Source organism: Sceloporus occidentalis, unplaced genomic scaffold (assembly GCF_023333645.1).
Source record: "Sceloporus occidentalis isolate IW3139 unplaced genomic scaffold, rSceOcc1.0.p SCAF_76, whole genome shotgun sequence".
Lineage (NCBI taxonomy): Eukaryota > Metazoa > Chordata > Lepidosauria > Squamata > Phrynosomatidae > Sceloporus > Sceloporus occidentalis.
The window spans coordinates 3,169,574-3,190,449 of NW_028317056.1; the positions used below are offsets into that span (position 1 = coordinate 3,169,574).

At 45.1% G+C, this 20,876-nt stretch overlaps 1 protein-coding gene across 1 annotated transcript in view; it reads left to right on the top strand.

Moving 5' to 3' along the window:
• Nucleotides 1-20,876, top strand: part of LOC149285782 (lipase maturation factor 1-like) — a 92,379-nt gene that overhangs the window by 16,987 nt on the left and 54,516 nt on the right. The window contains exon 4 of the mRNA XM_089494848.1: nt 6,571-6,719. Within this exon, the coding sequence (XP_089350974.1) occupies nt 6,571-6,719 (149 nt within the window). The remainder of the gene's footprint in view (nt 1-6,570; nt 6,720-20,876) is intronic.

The following is a 20,876-nucleotide window of genomic DNA, read 5'->3' on the forward strand; positions in this document are numbered from 1 at the left end:
ATGGCCCTTTATCACTCCCATCACTCCTGTGTTCCAATGGCCCTTTATCACTCCCATCACTCCTGTGTTTCAATGGCCCTTTATCACTCCCATCACTACTGTGTTCCAATGGCCCTTTATCACTCCCATCACTCCTGTGTTCCAATGGCCCTTTATCACTCCTGTATTCCAATGGCCCTTTATCACTCCCATCACTCCTGTGTTCCAATGGCCCTTTATCACTCCCATCACTCCTGTGTTTCAATGGCCCTTTATCACTCCCATCACTACTGTGTTCCAATGGCCCTTTATCACTCCCATCACTACTGTGTTCCAGTGGTCCTTTATCACTCCCATCACTCCTGTGTTCCAATGGCCCTTTATCACTCCCATCACTCCTGTGTTCCAATGGCACGTTGTGTTCGCTGATCCAAGTTTAAGTTTAAAAGGCTAATTGATGGTTAGAAAACCCTTTTGCGATTATGTTACAAACTTTGTGTCGTGTATGTAAACGGTCGCGTATGTTGGTTGGGTTGCTTCTCTCTGAAACCCTCTTTGTAGCACGAGGCGGCCCCATTGTGGTTTTAGCTTCCTAATAGATTTGCAAGCTGGTTTCACACCTGGGCTCTGTGACAGCAGTCGGCGGGGGGTCCGCGTCCTCTTGCACCCTCGCTGAACGCTGGTAACAGGTTGCCTGATGATACCGTCCGTGTTACAGTTCTCGCCATGCGTGACAGTCCTGGTTTCCTTCAATTAACCCTTTGAGATGCTTAATAGCCGCTGGCTCTTAAGACCCCAGGTAGCCCATGCGCTGCAGTGACATCACTATCTGCGTATCTTTCTGTGTGCCATAACTATCCTATGTTAAGAGAAAGAAAGGTTCAAGATCTGTTTCACACTGGAAGAAGGTTTCTTTAGATCTCTCCTTCACTGGGGGGTCAAGAACTTACGCCAAAGGACAGAGTTTCCAGAACTCTTCTTGACCCGGAGATAGGAAAGTCCCGTAAGTCTTCCACGCACAAAAGGAAAGAAATGTTCTGGAAAAAAGGAGAGGGGTTCCGGAACGCTTCCAAACTCCGAGAAAAAGAAAGGTTGCATAAATCTTCCACAAAGTGAGAGAGAGAGAGAGCGGTTCTAGAACTCTGACATCCAGAGAGAGAGGTTCCAGAACGCTTCTGCAAGCCTGAGATGGATAAATGTTCCAGAGCTCTTCCATAAATTGAGGGAGAGAGAGAGGTTCTGGAACTCTTTCAAACACCGAGCTAGAGGAATGTTCCGGAACACTTAATGCGGCAGAGGAAAGTATCGGAACTCTTTCACACATGGAGGGAGAAAACCATTCCAGAACTCTTCCGCACTCAGAAGAAGAGAGAGAGAGAGGTTCCGGAACATCCCCCGCTCCGCACCACAAGGATGAAAGAAATATAGTTTGTGGAGGGAGAGGGTTACAGTATGTTCCTGCAATCTGTTGAAGAAATGTTACAGGGAAAAGCTTCCAATGTGAAATTGTTAGACATAAAATGCTGAAGAATTGCATCAGAGCTAGTATGTGCGCTAGTACGCGTATGGCTGTACACGCACAACAAGTAGCGGGTGGCGGAGTTTCTCTGTATATAAGGAAAATGGCTATAAAAATTAATCCTAAATTTTGTTTACGTTGGCTTAATTGGGAATTAATCCACATTTCCGCATTGTGACACAGACAGGGCATTATTGTCCCTTCTACCGACGCGATCACCGTTCCAAGACATCCTGTGTTTTTTGACGCGACTTGTAACTTTTATGCAGAATATCCCGTTAGAGCGACAGATATTTGCCTACAGGTAGCTGTGATAGTAACTCATTGTGTCGGCGATGCCATCCGAGCATATCTGCCTCCACTCCTACTGACGGGGTCGTTAACCTGATACCGATCTGTCACAGGAGATCCATTAGCAGAATAATAAAAAAAAAAAAAAAAAAAAAGCTTCAAATCCTATTGAAATCTGACTTTTTAAAATCTATTTATTCTTTGCGATATCCAAAAAAAATTTCAAGATAAAAACTTTACATTTCGTACTTTCTGCTTCTCATTTAGTTGTAATTTATTTTATAGAAAACACAGTTTTAGAGATAAAGTGGTAAATGGAGTTAAACCAGTATTTTACGAAATCAGGAAAACAAAGAAATCTCTCTTTACCCTTGGCTATAGTTTCTTTTATTTGTTTTTATATTTTATTAATAGAAATTAGGAAGTTTGGATGGAATATAAAAGATGCTGAATTGCCAACTTTGTCAGGGTTTCAGAACATAAGTCCGATATCATCATTTCTTGTAACGTTGTAACTCCGTCTAGGACAGATCCCCGTATTCCTGTAGTTTTTGTTTCTGTATATCGTTGTTCCACCAGCAACTACCAAGGTTTCTAGAATTGTTTCTAAGTTTATATCCAGCTTTCGCTCAAATTTCTGGCATCAAAACTTATTTTAAATTCAATTATTTTGACCCTTCCCTTATAATTGAACAGGAACACTTGTGGCAGGCAGTGATAGGTTGTTGCCATAGTAGCAGAAAAGGCTTCTTCAGAGGAAAATAAAAACAATAACGATTTAACTCAGAGTTGGGGTAACTCGCTGAGTGGTCTTTGTTACACTGTCCGTCGAGATGCATTTGCTTGGTCAAGATCCAGAACCGGTCACAAATGGTCCAGCTTCCTTTTGCCGGTGACTCCTGCAGGAGCGCCAACACTCGCAAACGTGAGCGGAAGCTCCCAGATCCTGCCCGCTAATGTCACGACGTACAGAACATTTCTTAAAACGTGGACGTCGGGACATTAGGGCCCATATGCTCCTGGAAGGAAACTGAACCAAGGAAAAAAAAGTTACATCGCCCCCCCCCCCCCCCACTTGGTGCTACTTTCTACTGTTTTTACATCAATCTTTTTCAAGGACGGCAAAGAACCCAAGATACATAAAATTACATGACGCTTAACTTTAATTATAAGGCTGGGCCGCCATTATTGCGGCCTCAGCCCAAAGGCCTTCTCCAGTCCAGCATTTGGCTCGTTACGTGAAAGATGCTTAAATAGGGTCTGTGAGCATTATCACTGGGAGTAGAGGGCAACGGTGGCTTTCTGAGCTCCCTCTTTAAAGGCATTAAAGGCTAAAGGGACTTAAAAGTGTGGGAATTGGTGAATATCAAAGACCCGGACTTCGGTTTAATGTTGTGAACCAGATGCCCATTTTTTTTTTTTTTACATTTCTTGACATGCAATTTATCCCCGCAGAGACGACGAGTGTAACTTTTGGTATAAAGATCTTAAGAAGTTCAAAGGGAAAGCCACAATGTTGATCAAAGGGACAGGGTGTCCTGTGCGTTTTGAAGTGACTGTTACAGGGAGGAATGGGTTAATCGTGTGCTGTAGGAGCATCCAGATCCTGAAGACCCTCTTATTTATATCGCGTATTGCCGAGCCTAGCAGTGCTTCGGGGAAAGAGTGACAAAGAGGGTCTTTGTGCTACTGGTCACAGCTGTTGGGTCCAGGCTTCAGGACTACATCAGCGAGGATGAGCAGGTGGGCCGGCCGGCCGCCCCAGCCTTCTCCTTCCCAGAAGTATCGGACTGCGCTCCTTGCCTGAGGGATCCTACTGGGGGAAGCATTAACTTGGGCACGGTGTATTGATCAAAAGTTTGCCGAATATAGGAGCCAGCAAGACGTTCTGGAACATTATTAGAATCCAGGCACAAGGGACTTTTAAGAACATAGGAGTAGTGGTTCATGAGGAAAGTGAAGCCTTGTCCCACATGCTTGCAATCTTCTTATTAGTCCTAATGAAGTGTAACCCTTAAGGATGGCTTGTCCAACGCATTGGCCCTCTCAAAGATTTGATTTTTATGAGTCAAATCTGAACCAAGGGTTCCAGGAATTGTGGCGCATTACCCTGGAAAGACACAAAGTATCTCCTCATACTTCTTCTGAACGAAACCTAGTGTGACTGTAGATCACAAGAAACAAAAAAATGCAAACTCCACGTATTATGTGTTCATTTAAATGCAAATAAAGGAAATCATTTATAATGAGGAGTTATGTGGCTGTTTTATCTACTCAAGCATCTACTTGCTGGACCATACCATACCAAAGCACAAGGGGTGTAACTAATTAATACAGCTTCGCCTGCAGGAACATGGCAACACATCAACTAATTAATTTTCATATTCTAATACAACACCACTTGCAGGACTACACCAACACATCAGATGAGTCATTTCCTAATACACCATCACTTACAGGACCATACCAACACATCAACTTGTTAATAATTTATACACCTGTATAACCCAACCCTGTGGACCATACCAACTCATCGTCTGAGTAATCTACTAATACATTTCATACATGCTATACCAACACATTGGCTGTTTAATCCACTTGTACATTTCATCTATGCTGGACCATACCAACACATCAGTTGAGTAAAATACCAATACATTTCATATATGCTATTTCATACCGACACGTCTGATGTATGATCCTATTATACATTTCATCCACATTGGACCATACCAATACATCAGCGGGAGAATCCACTCATACATTTCAACCACAATGGACCATACCAACACGTTTGTTCCACCTGTAGAGCAAAAAGCTGCCTGATCCCCCTTATACATGTCGCCCACCAGGCTATACCACGATACGTCAGTTTGTTTAAAAATGCCAGACCGGCTGTACAGCAATCCAGTCGTAAAATCCCACCGAGGAGATCGCAGTGCCTGGTCTAAGCATGGCTTCTTAAACTGATCTAGTGTGGCACTTTGTAGTAATGGGGGGGCAGGAGGCAGATATTCTGATCTCAGCTTTGCGTGGTTCCATAAGTGAGTTTGATGTAGACCAGACTGGCTCTGCGTTTATAAATCCAGTTTCTCCGACGGCACGGAGAAGCCAATGCATTAAAAAGTGCTTTATTGGAACAATGAAATGTTTTATACGTTCAAAAAAATCCTCCCTGGGGAGTCCCCGAGGCCTCTCCTTTTACTCTTAAAACTCAGATCGCTCTTTTTAAGCACGCTTCACTTAGATGTGAGTTTGTAAAAATTGCTAAGTTTCTCATCTTGCCAAATACCGAGCTTTTTTTTAGAGCACGATATAATACAGATCACAGCATAAAGGAGCCCCATATAAAAAGAAGATACAATGTATCACGATTCATAATGAGGGCATTACAAACATACAACTGGCAGGCACAAGAAGGGCAAAATATTATTTAAGTGGGTACGTGGAACGGCATCCCAGCAGAAGCGGTAGAGGGTAATACAGCGAGGGGATTTAAACATGCGTGGGATAGGCGTACGGCTCCTGAATCTAAGACGAGGCCAACGACTATGGGTTAAAATCAGACTAGATGGGGCCGATCTGCCGGTGTTTCTGTGCTGGTACGTCTGTGTTGTCGCAGCAATCGGAGGGTTAAGCGGCGGACGCGGCACCGTGACAGTATGGCTGAAGGGCACCGTTAGGCAGAGGTTCGCTTTGCCTTTCAAAACAGTTGTTTCTTATCGGCTTTCAGGGAACGGAAAATGCAAAGCGGATGTTTGCATGGAGTACGGGCCGGCGATACGCCAATACGGGCCGCAGCGCAAGCAGCCAAACACAAAGGATATCGTTTTAATATTAAAACTATCCGCCGTGAGGCGCGGGGTGCAGATTCCGGCCCTCGGTCATGCAACAACTCTCATTATCCGCAGGCAGACCATAGTTGCCTGGGAGCCATGGGAGTTGAAGTTCCTGGGTTTCTTCTCCAGCGGATAACATTTCTCCTGGCCAAGGCTGAACCTTTGTAGCCACCTAAAAGGTGTGCTCTGCACTGTGCCCTTTTTGCACCCCCCCCCCTCCCGTGAGCCCATATGATGCATCTTCCTGCAGCTGGACACGTTGAGAGGATGTGACCGCGCATGCTGAGCTCCTGCACGGTGTCAAACGTGCAAACACTGATCCAAGCATCACTTAAAAGGATTGTTTGCGGTAACAAAGACTCCTGTGTCGGCGGAGTTTGGGATTTATTGTGCTTTGAACTGAAAATGATTGGGATTAATTGAAAAGCTTTGTTGGGAAACGTTCCCGTCCCGGCTGTGATGTGTCCGTCAGCCAATGGGAACGTGAATCAGTTGATTACTGGGAATCAAAGAGGAGATCTGTCAGAGAGGAGATCTGTAAACACATTCGGCAGATCGGCCCCATCCGGCCCCCGTCTAGTCCCCCGTTTCTCCTGCTGTAAAGACTCAAACCTTAATCAGTCGTTGGTCTCGTCTTAGATTCAGGAGCCGTATGCCTATCCCATGCATGTTTAATACCCTCCCTGTATTACCCTCTACCACTTCTGCTGGGAGGTTGCCTACTTCTCTACCATTTGCTCAGTAAAGTTAACCTTCCTAGCTTCTATGAAATCTCCCCTCTCTGTCTTCTCTCCCCCAAGCCGAGATCCCCTAAGTCTTTGCTGATCCTCGTTTTAGTCGCCCTCCTCTCTGTCAGGACTCTTGGTTCGGCGTCTGTGTTTTCTGCCCCTCTGTTTGGTAAACGCACCGAGCTCATGGTTTTTTTTTTGCTTTCCCGTCCAGGTTGGGAATCTCAGCTCCTGGAAACCGGATTTCTAGGGATCTTTCTGTGCCCCGTTTGGTCTCTCGCCCGAATCCCAAAGAACACCCCGCCGTCTCGCATAGTCATCTGGACGTTCCGCTGGCTCATCTTCCGGATCATGCTCGGGGCGGTAAGTAACTCTTCCTTCCTCTACGTTCTGAAGACCACAACTTCCAAGGAGGGTGGTTGGGCGTCCCAATGTCCAAGACCCCTCCGTGCCACTTGGACATCCCTTGGGGCGCAGCAGCAATTATTCTTCTACCAATCACCTCTCCTCACATCTACTGCCCATAGCGGCGGGGGCAACCCATCGACCGTCGACTTTAACTCCCATGAGGCTCCCACCACTGCCGTCCATGGACCATGACCTCCTCATCGCTGCCCCTTCATCCATGCCTTCCTATAGGAATGATGGAAAGCATGGTCGCCGCGGAGGATTCTGGATAACGCCACGCGTGATCCAGAGCTGGCCGATCTCAGACGTGTCGGGCGACGCGAACCGTTACGATATCGAGTGTCGGCAAAAGCTTTTGTACTCGACCGTTAGCGATGGGCCCGTATCAGCCGGTGGAGCGCGAGGCTTTTAATCCCATATGTTGTTATGGACGTGTTTTTACAAGATTAGAGGAGATTGTCGGGTGAAATAATAAAGCGCTGGAATACAGGGAGGTTTGTGCTCGCCTGCTTTGCTTGGCTCGGCTCCGGCGCTTTATCTGACCTGACGGCTTCGGTATCAGAGCGAGCAGATGTGAAATCCTATAGCTTTCTATAGGTGGAGGAGAAAAACACGGCGTTAAAGAGAAGCAGGGCTCGAAATGCAAGCCTCGGAACAAAGAGGGCACCTTTTACCCCCTTACACTGTGATTGATGGGGTACGAAACAGAGCCGTCTACAGCTGGAGATGGGGGCAGATTATTTATTAGGTCATTCGGCCCGTTTTCAGCAACGTACGGCCTAATACCAGGTATAAGAGATCCCAACGTGTCCGGCTCAGGGGAGAGACGGAGGAGAGAGACATTTAAATACATAAAGGGGTTTAATAAAGTACAGGAGGGAAGTTTATTTCAAAAGAAGAGAAAAGTTACAACAAGAGACCCGAAGCTAACACTGGAGGGTCAGAGACTGAGATGGAATGGAAGGAAGTTTTACTTTACTGAGAGGGTGGTAGATAAGTGGAACAGCCTCCCAGCAGAAGTGGTAGAGACTAATACGGTGAGGGGATTTAGACATGCACGGGATAGACATGTGGCCAAGGGATGATTGTATGGGTTATATGCGTAAAACGTATTTACATTACATCTAAGCCTCTGACCCGATGGATTTAGGTTACGACCTCAGGCTCGTTATAAGAGAGAAGCGTCCTGGCTTCCCAACGGCCGGTCTCCGTTAAACGGCGCTCTCTCGTGCGACGGCTCGCTGACGGCTTTGTGTGTAGAAGCTGGGAAGAGCGTTAGCTGCCTCCATAATCCCGGCCATCAGGGAGCGGGTGATTGATGGCCGCGGTGTCACCGGCAGCCCAAACACTTGCACGTTTTCTTCTTCTGGGACGGGATAATGATCCTGACAGGCGTTACGAGGCATGTCCGATGCGTGAAAGCAAAGTTTCCTCCCCGACACATGTGCACCTGTCACAGGAGCCGCTTGTGATTTGTGTCCCGGGCCAGCTGAAGCCCGCCGTCGGTTGCCGTTCCCAGAGCAGGCTGTCGGCTGTCAGGGGCAGGGAGGGTATGTAGTGACCAGGTGGAGTCTGCCCCGGAAAAACGGGCGTACCGGCAATCATGGGTACAGGACGCCCCTTCCTTATACCTGCCACCATCGCGGAAAGAGTTTCCTAATCATACATTATATAATTATAATATGTGCAAATATTATCGATTTTGTTTTAATTTTAAAGAACATGCGCAAGAAAAATCTGCCCTCCGTTCTCTAATAAAACATATTTATCATTTTCACGCGTTTTTACATAAATATTGCAAAATACGGGAGATGTATCCAACTTTCCCCTTAATGGGGAACCTTTCATGTAAAATATATTTTGAGGGGTTTTTTTTTTATTTGTTCGTGTAACCCTTTGTGTGCCAGATGGGCAAGTAGTGCTTTTTCGGTGTTATAAAAAATTTAATTTTTTCAGAGGGATATGTATTAAATCCACGGATAAAGGAATGTTTAGGTGTTTAGGAGCCTGCATCTGTATACCCAGTGCTGTATACAGTAATATAACCCCCAGCGCTGTATACAGTAATATAACCCCCAGCGCTGTATACAGTAATATAACCCCCCAGCGCTGTATACAGTAATATAAACCCCAGCACTGTATACAGTAATATAACCCCCAGCACTGTATACAGTAATAACCCCCGGCGCTGTATACAGTAATATAACCCCCAGCGCTGTATACAGTAATATAACCCCCCAGCGCTGTATACAGTAATATAAACCCCAGCACTGTATACAGTAATATAACCCCCAGCGCTGTATACAGTAATATAACCCCCAGCGCTGTATACAGTAATATAACCCCCCAGCGCTGTATACAGTAATAACCCCCCAGCGCTGTATACAGTAATATAACCCCCAGCGCTGTATACAGTAATATAACCCCCCAGCGCTGTATACAGTAATATACCCCCCAGCGCTGTATACAGTAATATAACCCCCAGCGCTGTATACAGTAATATAACCCCCAGCACTGTATACAGTAATATAACCCCCAGCACTGTATACAGTAATATAACCCCCAGCGCTGTATACAGTAATATAACCCCCCAGCGCTGTATACAGTAATATACCCCCCAGCGCTGTATACAGTAATATAACCCCCAGCGCTGTATACAGTAATATAACCCCCAGCACTGTATACAGTAATATAACCCCCAGCACTGTATACACTAATATAACCCCCAGCGCTGTATACAGTGATATCGGTGACAAAAACCTGCTTTTCTCCCAATAAACTCCCTTTATCTGCAGACCTGGAGCCGCCGTTGCTGGCAGTCATGTGATGTTTTGGGTGACTTTCCCGGCTCAAACACCGCACTGAGCTGATGCTTTATGGCGATGCTAATGAAGTCGTTCTATTGTTCCCCACAGGCAGTATGATAAGGAGTTGGGGGGTTTAGTAGATCGGGGGTCAGATAACAGATTATGGGGCAAAAACTACAACTGTTTTATGAGAAAAAGAGCAGCGCAGTATTTTAGAAAAGATATTTGAATCTGATAATAATAAAAAACGCTGAGAGATCTCTTTTGACTAATAATAGGAGAGTAATGGTTTGGCTGCTCTGGAAAGTTCATCCGCAGACAGATTTATTAAGATTGATGGGGAAATTAAGACTTCTCAGAAAACGAGAAAACTTGCTTCCAAAAATACAACTGCAAAAAATTACCCAAAACACAGAATTGCACAGCAATTATATATATATTTCTTTAATTTGGCAGATTTACCACCAGTCCCGATACTAGTAACTCTTTGACACTTTTGTAAGAATTGATTTTTTTGTTAGGCTGTGAGGTAGTTAAAAAAATTATTGGAAATCATCCTCTTTTTTACTTGCATCTCCGTTATAATATAATAATCATGATAATTTTTTTTTATTAGGTGCTAACATATTCCATAGCGCAGTACAATTTATATTTGGGGTTATCAACTATATAACAAGGAGCTTGCAATCTAAACCACGTGGCAATTTCATACCAAGCCCCCGGCACGAATGGTAGGTTTATAAGGGCCCCCGGCTCATGAGCTTACAATCTAAAAGGAATTCTATGGGTAACTGAGGCAAAAGGAGGGGGGCTGCATTATTGTGCCCTTCTAGTCATCAAACAAAGGGTTAAAGCAATAAGTCTCCCTAAGCGGGGGGGGGGGGGGGTGTCTTCTGGGTTGCCTCACCGCGTGTCTCTGTCTATCTGCACATGTGCTCGTTATGTTAATGTGTTTGCCCGCTGCTCGCTGATTGCAGTCCCGGCATACAAGGCTGGTTTTGTTAAAGCCCTGTATATTTTGGGAGGTACCAAGAGGGCATCGGGTCAGGGTGCGGAGGGGTGCTGCAGAGGAGTGTAAATCAGAAGCTACCATGTCTGCTGAGGGGTGAGGAGGTCACCAAGAAATGTGTTTGGGGAGGTGGGGGGGGGAGATTGTAAGATTGACAGCAGCAGGGCAGGCAGCAGGTTGTACCCCATCTGGGAGTTGGAGGGAAGACAGAAGGGCTGTCATTACCGAGTGATTAGGTCCACTTTGGGTTAACCTGTAGTTCGCTGGATGGAGCGACAATCCTTATACCATTTAAATGCGCCGGCCCTTTAGAGGCTTTTAACGCTTTTGGAACTAAGTGCAGCGTTAGAATTATAACAGTCATATCAAATTCTGCCTCGTGGATCATTTTTGCCGGGAACACTTAATTGTCATGTGACACAAAAAGTAGAGACTGATAGGTTGTGGTAGTGGAACCTCCTAAAAGCTTCTTAAAGTTTGTGTGTTGTTTTTCTGATTTTGAGTAGAAAGAATAAAATATCAGATCTGCTAAGTTTTGTTTTCTTAATGTGCTGGAGAGCGCAGATAAAGTTTTGTCTAAATAATAAAAAAAGGTAATTCAAGGAAAGTCGGTGAATTCTTTCCTAAGTGATAGAAATATTCAAATCAAAGTACAGGAGGGGCGGTTATGTCAAATGAGGAGAAATGTTAGAACAAGAGGCCCTAATTAAATATGAATGGGATAGGCATGTCGTAGTAGATAAGTGGAAGAGCCTCCCAGCAGAAGTGGTAGAGGGTAAAACAGTGAGGGTATTAAACATGCATGGGATATGCATACGGTTCCTGAATCTAAGACGAGACCAACGGCTGATTAAGGTTTGAGTCTTTACAGCAGGAGAAACGGGGGACTAGACGGGGGCCTTTTCTTATACACTATTCTTAAAATATATCAGAATCCGTAACACAAATTCCACATAAGATTATTTAAGATCATCTGTATTCTTATAATAATCAGCAATTGACACCCCCCCTAACAGTAACCACACCCCCGAGGATCCTCTAAGTGATAATTTACTTGCAAATGCAGAAGAGTTTCAGGGGGGAAAAAATTCTAATGAAAACATAATTTAGCATTTTAACAGTCCTTTCTGATGACATCAGTTGTTTTGAAATATGGATACTGTCATTTTGTTTTACATTTTTTCATTCATTTTACCGAACTCCTGATAGAAAAGTTCACAGTTTGCAGCATCCATCAAGCGCTGGAATCCACTTCATGCGCAGCGATGCTTATTTACCTTACACCAGTTAATGCAAAAATAAATATTGCACCATGATGCCCAGAAAGCAAACACTCACTCAATCGAGTGAGGGTAAGCACGTACGACCAAGCAGCTGCCGGCAGTGAAAGGGTCAAGCGTTCTCTCGTTTCTTTTTTTTTTTTTCTCTTTTACCGTAACAAACCGAAAAAAGAAGAAAATAGAAAGGAAAAAAACAAGAAAAAAACCAGGATGTGATGGTAAACCTCAGACCGCATTTTAAATCTTATCAGTAATTGGCAGCGCGGCGATGCCGCTGCGACCATCTCATTGGCACAGATCCCTTGTGGGTTTTTTAATGTGGTTTCTTCCTCTTTTGGGTTCTGTAGATTGGCCAATTTTGTATATTTTTTTTAATCTATTTTTTTGGTAATTTCTTTCTCTTTCATCTATATTTTAACTTTTTTAAAAAAAATATTTAACCTAATATTTATTTTGTTTGCTAATTTAAAGTAAAATTTAAAGCTAAGGGATTTAGCTAAATAAAAGCCCTCCACGCAGCACCTTATTCCCCCCCAGATTGGCATAAAAAAAAATCTAATAATTTTTGGTTTAACTGGTTTTTTTTAATGATTAGTTCTGGTAATAGCTTTAAAAATGCTTATTTTTTTTAAACCCTTAACGGGCTGTTTTATAATTTCTAACACTTCCATCCCATCAAGCGGCCGCTCGTCGTACGCTGACCTCAACCAGAAGATTTCTGCAGCGAGTGATTGATAGGACAGGAGTCAATCTCCCACGCTCCAGATACGGCTTACGGGGAGGAATCATTAGGGACCCTTAATGACTCCATCAACTGCCAGACCCCGGCTAATGATCGCCTGGAACCCCCTCTGACGGCAGAGCAGGCTTTCTCTGAATTTTTATTCTTCCCTCCTTCTTAATTAACAGAAAACAAGGAAAATATATGGGGGGGGTTATATTTAAACAGTTCTTTAAGAGATATTTGGCAAAATGTGCCATTAACTTCTTAAGTGCTGGAAAGATTCCCGTCTTGAATGCTAAATTTACCCTAGAAAGCGTTTATATGGACAGCTTAGATCCAAAAATGCCTTAATGAAGCCCTAAACCATCCTTCCTAAGTGTCCCTGTTTAGGAGAGACAGTCCCTCTTTTCTGAGAGCTCAGAGTGTTTGCTGTGGATCCATCACAGTGTTCTACAGTCCTTAAAGTCACATGAATTTCTATAGAAACCACAACAATGTGTATTTAGAACTTAAATTGTGTAATTACAATAAAATTATTTACAATAGAAACATTGTTTCTATATGCCCCATCCGGCCCCCGTCTAGTCTCCCCGTTTCTCCTGCTGGTCTTGTCTTAGATTCAGGAGCCGTATGTCTATCCCATACATGTTTAAACCCCTCGCTGTATTACCCTCTACCACTTCTGCTGGAAAGCTGTTCCACTTATCTACCACCCTCTCAGTAACATAAAATCCCTTACAACGCCTTACTGAAACTTACAGAAATAGCTATCGATAGGTCAGAAAGTCAAATAAAAAAGGTCTGGGCTAAGCCACGCCTCTAACCACGCCCCCCTGAAACAAAAGTGCCCAAACCGGCCATTTCAGGTGTTTACCTTCTAACCACCAATCATGACTTTTTATAGTCACAGTGAGCTTAACAAAGGGTTAAAACATGTGTCCCCAGAACATTTTCTGTAGCAGGCACTGAGTCAGGGGCCCCCGGGGTCTCTTATCTGCCTTTGATGTGGGGCCATCGCTGAATACCAGCGTTCATCAGGATCATTATCCTCTCCCACCAGTTTTGGGGGGTTTTTTGGAGCCCGAGGGATTTGCTCCTGGGTGCCGCAACTGTGCACAAGGCAGCAGAAGCCAGACTATGATACCGAGTTCCCTTACGGAGAACTCGGACAAATTTCAACCCCCCCCCATGGGAGGGTCGGATCTTGAGTCTCACCCCGAAGAGTGAGACTCCTTGCTGGCCTTCTTGAAGAGAGGAAGGGGCCAGAAGGCTCCCAATCCTCCTCCAGCAAAGTCCAGGCTTCACTGCCTCAAAAAAGAAAACAGTGTCCAAAAACGTGGTATCAAAAACGTGTGCCAAAGAATCGTGGGGGCCAAGCCGTGAATTTCGAAAGCCGTGAATTCAAAAACAGGGAAATTAAAAGGCACTCGTGTAAAAACGACGTGAATTGTATAAATTAAAGAAAAATAATTTAAGGACAAGCCATTACTGGCCTGCCGGATTCAAAAAAAATCATCTTAACCCCAAGACCAGAAGGTACCTGGGGAAAAGGTAGTGCTGGTAGGCCGCCAGCGAGAACGTGCGCTCACCGTGTGCAGTGGCGTGCAATACCACACACGGTGACGCCAGCATTACTGCCGGGGCAATTCCACCTCAGGCTCCATTGTTTTCCCGAACCCTAAGACCAGAGGACCAGTGTCACCCCCCCCCCCCACCACAAGGAGAACTACACTTGATCTTAGCCAAAAGGCTAAGTTATTACGAGGTGCAGTCAGCCAAACGGCCCCTTTGTGCCTCCTTCCCACTGCAGCCAAGGTCAGGGCTGGCCTCATCATCTGAAACCTTGAAGGCAGCGGTCAGCATCCAGACACCGAGATCACAGGCGATCTCCCCCCCTTTTAAACCCCCGCAGCCGACGCGTTCCTCGCCACACTCACTTTCATTCATTTTATTGCATTAGCGTGGGTGAAAGCCGAGAATGGCCGCTTTTTGATCAGCTGACCCATTATTCGTATGAGGCCACCAGGGCTTCATGGGAATTTGGGGACATGAAGAGAAACTTCCACATATTGACCCATAACCGTCCAGCTGCAACCCCCCCCCCATTCCTCCGTCGGGGTCCCACACTTGACCCCTTGGCAACCTTCCTTTGTGGTTCTGATCTCCGTCTGCTGACGTACCCATCGTCTTCGCCAGGACGTCCTGTTACCCCCGTCTTCTGATACATTGGCACATTCACCCTTTCCGAGAAGATCACCGCATTCCATAAACGTCAGGTCTACGGAACTTGGGATCGTTGCAGATGGATACATTTGGAACTTTGGATATTCCTCTGTTTTTGTATCAATCCAAAGAACATTCAGTCCTCAACTGATACAAACCAACGAGATTCCACCCTTGGAGGAAGCAGAAGGCGCAGGACGTTGGATCTCGGTTGCCACCATTCCAGAAGTATTGTTTGCCCACTTGTTCTGCCGTTTACCAAACAAATAAAGCTGATTGCGTTTGGGGAATTGTTTAAAAGCCCCGACGTGTTTAATCTTCCAACGATAATAAATGACGAAGAACTGGAGGGGATGGGTCCATTGTTTAAAAGTCACTGTTCAAATATCTCACTCGAGATCTCTGATGCAACAAAGTTTTACTGTACAGAGAGGGTGGTAGATAAGTGGAACAGGCTCCCAGCAGAAGTGGTAAGAGGCTAATACAGTAAGGGGATTTAAACATGCATGGGATAGACATACGGCTCCTGAATCTAAGACGAGACCAACGACTGATTAAGGTTTGAGTCTTTACAGCAGGAGAAACGGGAGACCAGACGGGGGCCAAATGGGGCCGATCTGCCCCAACTTTTAGTTTTAACTAATTCGGGTGATATCAGTCTCCGTGCGTTTGATTCTGTGGCTGCCTTACTTCATGGGAGTTGCAGCTTCGGACCTGGAGCGCTACCTGTCAAGTGGTCATCATCTAGAGAAACGCTAAATAATGGAGGCTTCTAAACAGGCTTTCTTGGAAAAGCCGCCTGTGGAGCTGACACTCTGATCCTCTCGGGGCCGTCTCTGCCGATCTCCGCTGCTTTCCCAAAGCCGGCATCAATGGAATTTTTACAGGCATAGCTCTGGGTCACTCGCTTCTTCTCTCCATTGGCCTGTTAGCACCATCTCACCCCTCCCCTCCCCACGCAAATACACTTTTTTGGGGGGCTGAAAACGGCTGAAAGCCGCCATTGTTCCCTCGACCAGAAACAAAAAGAAAAAAAATCCGTGGAAAATCCGACATCTGCATTGTCGAGTCCAATCAATAGATGAGGAGGAATAGAATTATCCCCCAACTTTTAAAGGAATTCTGTCCCATATCTGCTCAGAGCTTGACTGACGTTTTAATTATTACCCTCCCCCCTCCACTTGTTGGGAAACAAAGCTCGCTATCTGTCGTGTTGATTTGCAGTTTGGGAAGGCAGAGGGCAAGGTGACGATATCGCAACCCATTGAGGGCCGAGACGGGCAAAATATTTTCCCTAGCAGCCCTGTTTTGGGTAAATGAAAGCCTCCTTTTTGTCGGATACCATTCTCCGGGGTTATATTATAACCCAATTATCTTATTGTTCGCTAAATCGAAGGGGGGCGGGTGTTAATTGGAATATTCTGCACCGCGGGTTTGGCTTTTGTTTGTTTTCCGACGATGTTTCTAAGTGGTCCACACTTTTTAATATGTTGGCTTTTAGCAAGCCCTTGTGCCATTACAGAGTTAAAACATAGAAGCTGCCGGCAGATCGGCCCCATTCGGCCCCCGTCTAGTCCACGCGTTACTCCTGCTGTTAAGACTCAAACCTTAATCAGGCGTTGGTCTCGTCTTAGATTCAGGAGCCGTATGCCCATCCCATGCATGCTTAAGTTCCCTTACAGTATGAACCTCTACCACTTCTGCGGGAGGGCTGTTCCACTTATATACCACCCCCTCAGTAAAGTAGAACTTCCTTATATTCCATCAGTGTCTCTGCAAGAAAAAACCCTGACGAATGTTGTAGCCTTTTATAGTCCACACAGGCAGGTTTGGTGCCTCTCTTTGGATGAACACCTGGATTACCCCCCCCGTCAGTAATTACTGAGATGATCCAGGGTCCAGCTCTGATGTTTTACCCTCCAAACTCAGGAGGTTCTTCAGACTCTGAGGGACAGATCAATGACTGCCTCTGGGCTTTCCATAGTTGGTGTATGGGGGCTCCTCTCGTGCTGTATATCCTCAGATGACTTTTTTTGATACAAATGTAGCAAATCAGAACCCTGAAAAAATACATTTAGTTAGAAGACCAAATCCTCCCGTGTCCATCACAGAACCCTGGTGTTTAGTTCGGAAACGGGCGAACAATACAGAAGCTCTGTATCCGGGATCTAGAGGAGGGACGGATCCATTAAAAAGTATTATTAATATAATTATTATTTATTTATATAGTACATTAGGTACAGAGGGCCCGGCTCACAAGAGCTTACACTCTAGAGGGAATGTCATGGTCCCTCTTTTAGGACCTGCATCTAAAATCCACCTCGTTTTTTTAACTCAGCAGGTGTTTTTATTGGGGGGGTCAGAAAGATACCGAAGTTCTGGCCTAAAGGAGAGATTCTTTGCGGGAGAGAGAGTGCTGAGAATGCGGACCATCCCCGGACTAATTCAACACAGCTTCCAAGAAGTATATTTCCCTCTGATCCCCACCGATACGCGCTCATTACTGCCTGAAGACACTTTTTTTAGCGTTGACCTCCGCGATATGCAGATCTCTGGGAAACCATGCCAGGGGGCTGAGCAGCCATTACTTAAATTGGGTTAAGGCAGAGTTTTGAGGTCTTCTGGTGTCAAAGGTCAAGGTCTTAATCCGTTTAGGGGCACCTGCTTCCTGTTCTTTATTTAATTTCACTCTCTGGAGAACTTTCAAGTTATTGAAAACGTTCCATGAGAACTCTGGAAGGGGCCAGCCACGGGATTCTAGGAAGTCATTGAGTCCAAGCTGGCATTGGAAGAGGGGGCAAAAAGCGTGCACAAGAATGTACGGATCACAAGTAACTCTGCTGAAGACATTCAACAATAATGTGTCTGGTGGAACGTTTCATACGCTACACTGGTAGTCATGTTTTTGGGTGGCAGTAGAAGCCTCTCGGGTCGGTGAATCTAGGAGTAGCCAGCTTGGTAGCCAAGAAGGGATACAAAGCTTTTTCTATGTTCTGCTCCGAGTCCATGACCAGATTTGTGAAATAAATAACATAGTTCTCAGAAATGGTAGAAAAGACACCCGGCTAGCCCTCCTATTGGGTCATTTGAGGTTTTTTTTGGATGCCAGCTTTGTTTTTGGTCATCGGTAGAAGATCAGGCCCTATCATTTGAGGTTAAATTAAAGCGTTTCTTCATCACGACCAAAGTTCAAGAAACGTCTTGAATTTGCCAGCGGTTTTAGTCACTTGGCAACGTTGACAGCGTCGCCAATAATCCACTTGCAACAAGGATCCGGAGCGGTTATCTAAAGCAAACAGAAGCCCAGCGTGTACGGACCTGCAACCGACGGTGGCTTAGGAGACTGGCCAAGAACCAACTTAAAAATAATCCGTAGATGAAGTCCCACGGAGAAGTATTTTCTTTAAGTATTAACTACCGCTATACGGTTAGTTCCTTGAGGTGCGACTAAAGCGGATAATTTCCTCCAAATGATACGTTTTATGGTTCTAGTTCCCTTTGTACACCTGTGCGGGAGGACATTCCTCGTACCGAGACCAATGGAGCAAGAATGAATGAATGAAGGACGCAGGATAAACCTTCAAGTGGAATGAGAAGTCCACGTGGTTCCTCACACCACCGGGACAACAGCGAGGGGCCCCTGTGCTTGTTATTGATGCCCATTGGCCTATTGTAAAGCCCCTTCAACAATCCCATAAGGGTATCAAAGATATCGGCCAGGGGGTGGGGGGGGGGACTTAGGTCTGATCTATCAACAAGCCTGTCTCCAAAGATTCCACGATACCTTCCTGCGCTTCTGTGACTTTTATACATCAAAAAAAGCTGTTATCCCCGTTTGCTTAGCAAATTGTAACCAAATACAATGATGTAGCAAAAAAAAAAGCACATAACATTGTGTTTTTGTATATTTTTTAGTTATCCACTTTCAAGGACATTAAGTCCTTGGGGCTGTCTGATCGCTGCTAAAATGTAACTATATACCTTGATACTGTTCCTCAACGAATCCCAAGAGCCATATATAAGATATAATATATGTAAGATATAATATATATATATATATATAATGATATGGCTTCCTTAGTAGCTGGATTCTATAGATATAATCAAATAATAATAAAAAAAATAACATTAAATCATCTTTTGTATGAAAAACAGCTGGTTCTGTGGAATGCTAAAGGTGCTGTTCCACCCGATCTAATAGATTTATAATATTATTAGTATTAATTTAAAAGTCAGATTAGTTAGGTAAAAAAAAAAGGGCTGGTGTCGTAAACTGACAATCTAGAGGATATAACACTTTTATAACCAATTGCATTATTGCATTTTTTTTTTAATTGCTGAACGGCTAAAACCTTTTCCCCAAGAATATTCTTTAATCGTGGTTTTTTTTGTTTATCATTTTTCAGGGAATGCTTAATGATCATGTGACTTCATAGAAGTCTCGGTGTTGTTGTTATGTGATTGAACCCTCAGCGGAAGGCACATGTGTTAAGGTTTATTTGCTTAACGTGTTAGAGGGAGGAATGGATGCCTCATCTAAATGGAACCGCACCTTCAATCTGGTTTGGACCTTTGCCAAGCGTGCGCAGAATTGGGTCGTTCGTTGGGCATCACCGCCATTTATCTCCCGCCGTCGGATATCGCTCGCTTGCAGTCGGCATTCTGTAAACACATGCGCGCCGGCCCCCACAGGCGCAGGTACGAGCCGTGTTTATGTTCAGTGGCTGACGCCATGGCGTACTCTATCAAAACAGCTGTATTCCCATTGCAGACGGTTCCTAATGAACCCCCCGAGCCAATTAGCAAGGCCTTCATTCATCTCCGTGACTCCTGATTTACGTAGGTAATGGCATCCCTTTCTCGGAAACCGTTAGGAAGCTGACGCCATTATTGAGCGGCCAGTGGAAGGGGTGGAGGGGACCCCGTTAGTCTCAGCTAAAGATGGGAGGAAGGGACCTCATTAGTCTCAGCTAAAGATGGGGGGAGGGGACCCCATTAGTCTCAGCTAAAGATGGAATCCCATATACAGTATATTTCATGGGCACAGATTCAAGGCAATTTCTAAACAATAGGGCTACTAAGTTAAAAAAGTAAACTAGAACCCCTCCCCCGCCCAAAAAGTAAGCAATGTCCATGTGTCACCCTTATCCGGCACGGCGGGTACTTTTCTTTAAGTTCCCTTGGACCTCATTTGATTCAAGGAGAGTGGAGCCAGGAAAGGGTGAGCATGCGCAACGTTCATTAGGCACTGGACAACCTGTTAAGTCCGGCCATGTAGAGAGGTTAAGGATGCCTGCGAGGGTCAGATTTGTTCAGAACGCTCTTGATTCTAGAAGCACTCCAGCCGAAGGTCGCAACACAAAATGTATATTGATAGCGTTCCTTTATTTCTAACGTTTAGTAGCCATTTTTACTGCCCCAAAGTAGAGTCTTGGCTTCAGGCCAAGTTGGACACCTGGAACTTGCATCCTTTCCTTCAAACGTATCGTCGTTTCTTACATTCCTCCCTCTTTCTCTTTCGCGCACGCTCACGTATAACAGAAAGTATGCCGACGAGCGAGTAAAGCCCCCTTTCAGAGTTGTCTCGGCGATGCCGTTAATCAGATACAAATGTTTCCGAAGCCGAAATCCCACAGATCAGCGGTTTCATGTCAAAGCAGAATGTGGGAGTTCTGCAACGTGGATTAGATCCTAAAACCTATCGCTTGTACAGTTATTATTACTTCATACGCTCCTCGCATTCGTAACAAATTATAGAAACGCCGGAGCAAAACAAATTGTCTGCATCTGAACCGAGCCGAGCGTCCCGGCCAATCATAATCGAGCATGACTTCCTGCCGCGACGCCGAGCGTTCTATGGATGCACCGAGTGGCTGTCACCGGCATCTGTAATTACTGATTGTGATCACATGCGACTTCCGGCCGCGCAGATGCACATCAATTTCCAATTAGGAGACTTGGCACGGGGAGGACTCGGCCAAAGGAGGGGGGCATTTATTAAAAAAATATGCTTTAATATGTAGTATTTCTCATTTTAAGGGTGCCATCTTTTCACCCCCTCGGGTGTCG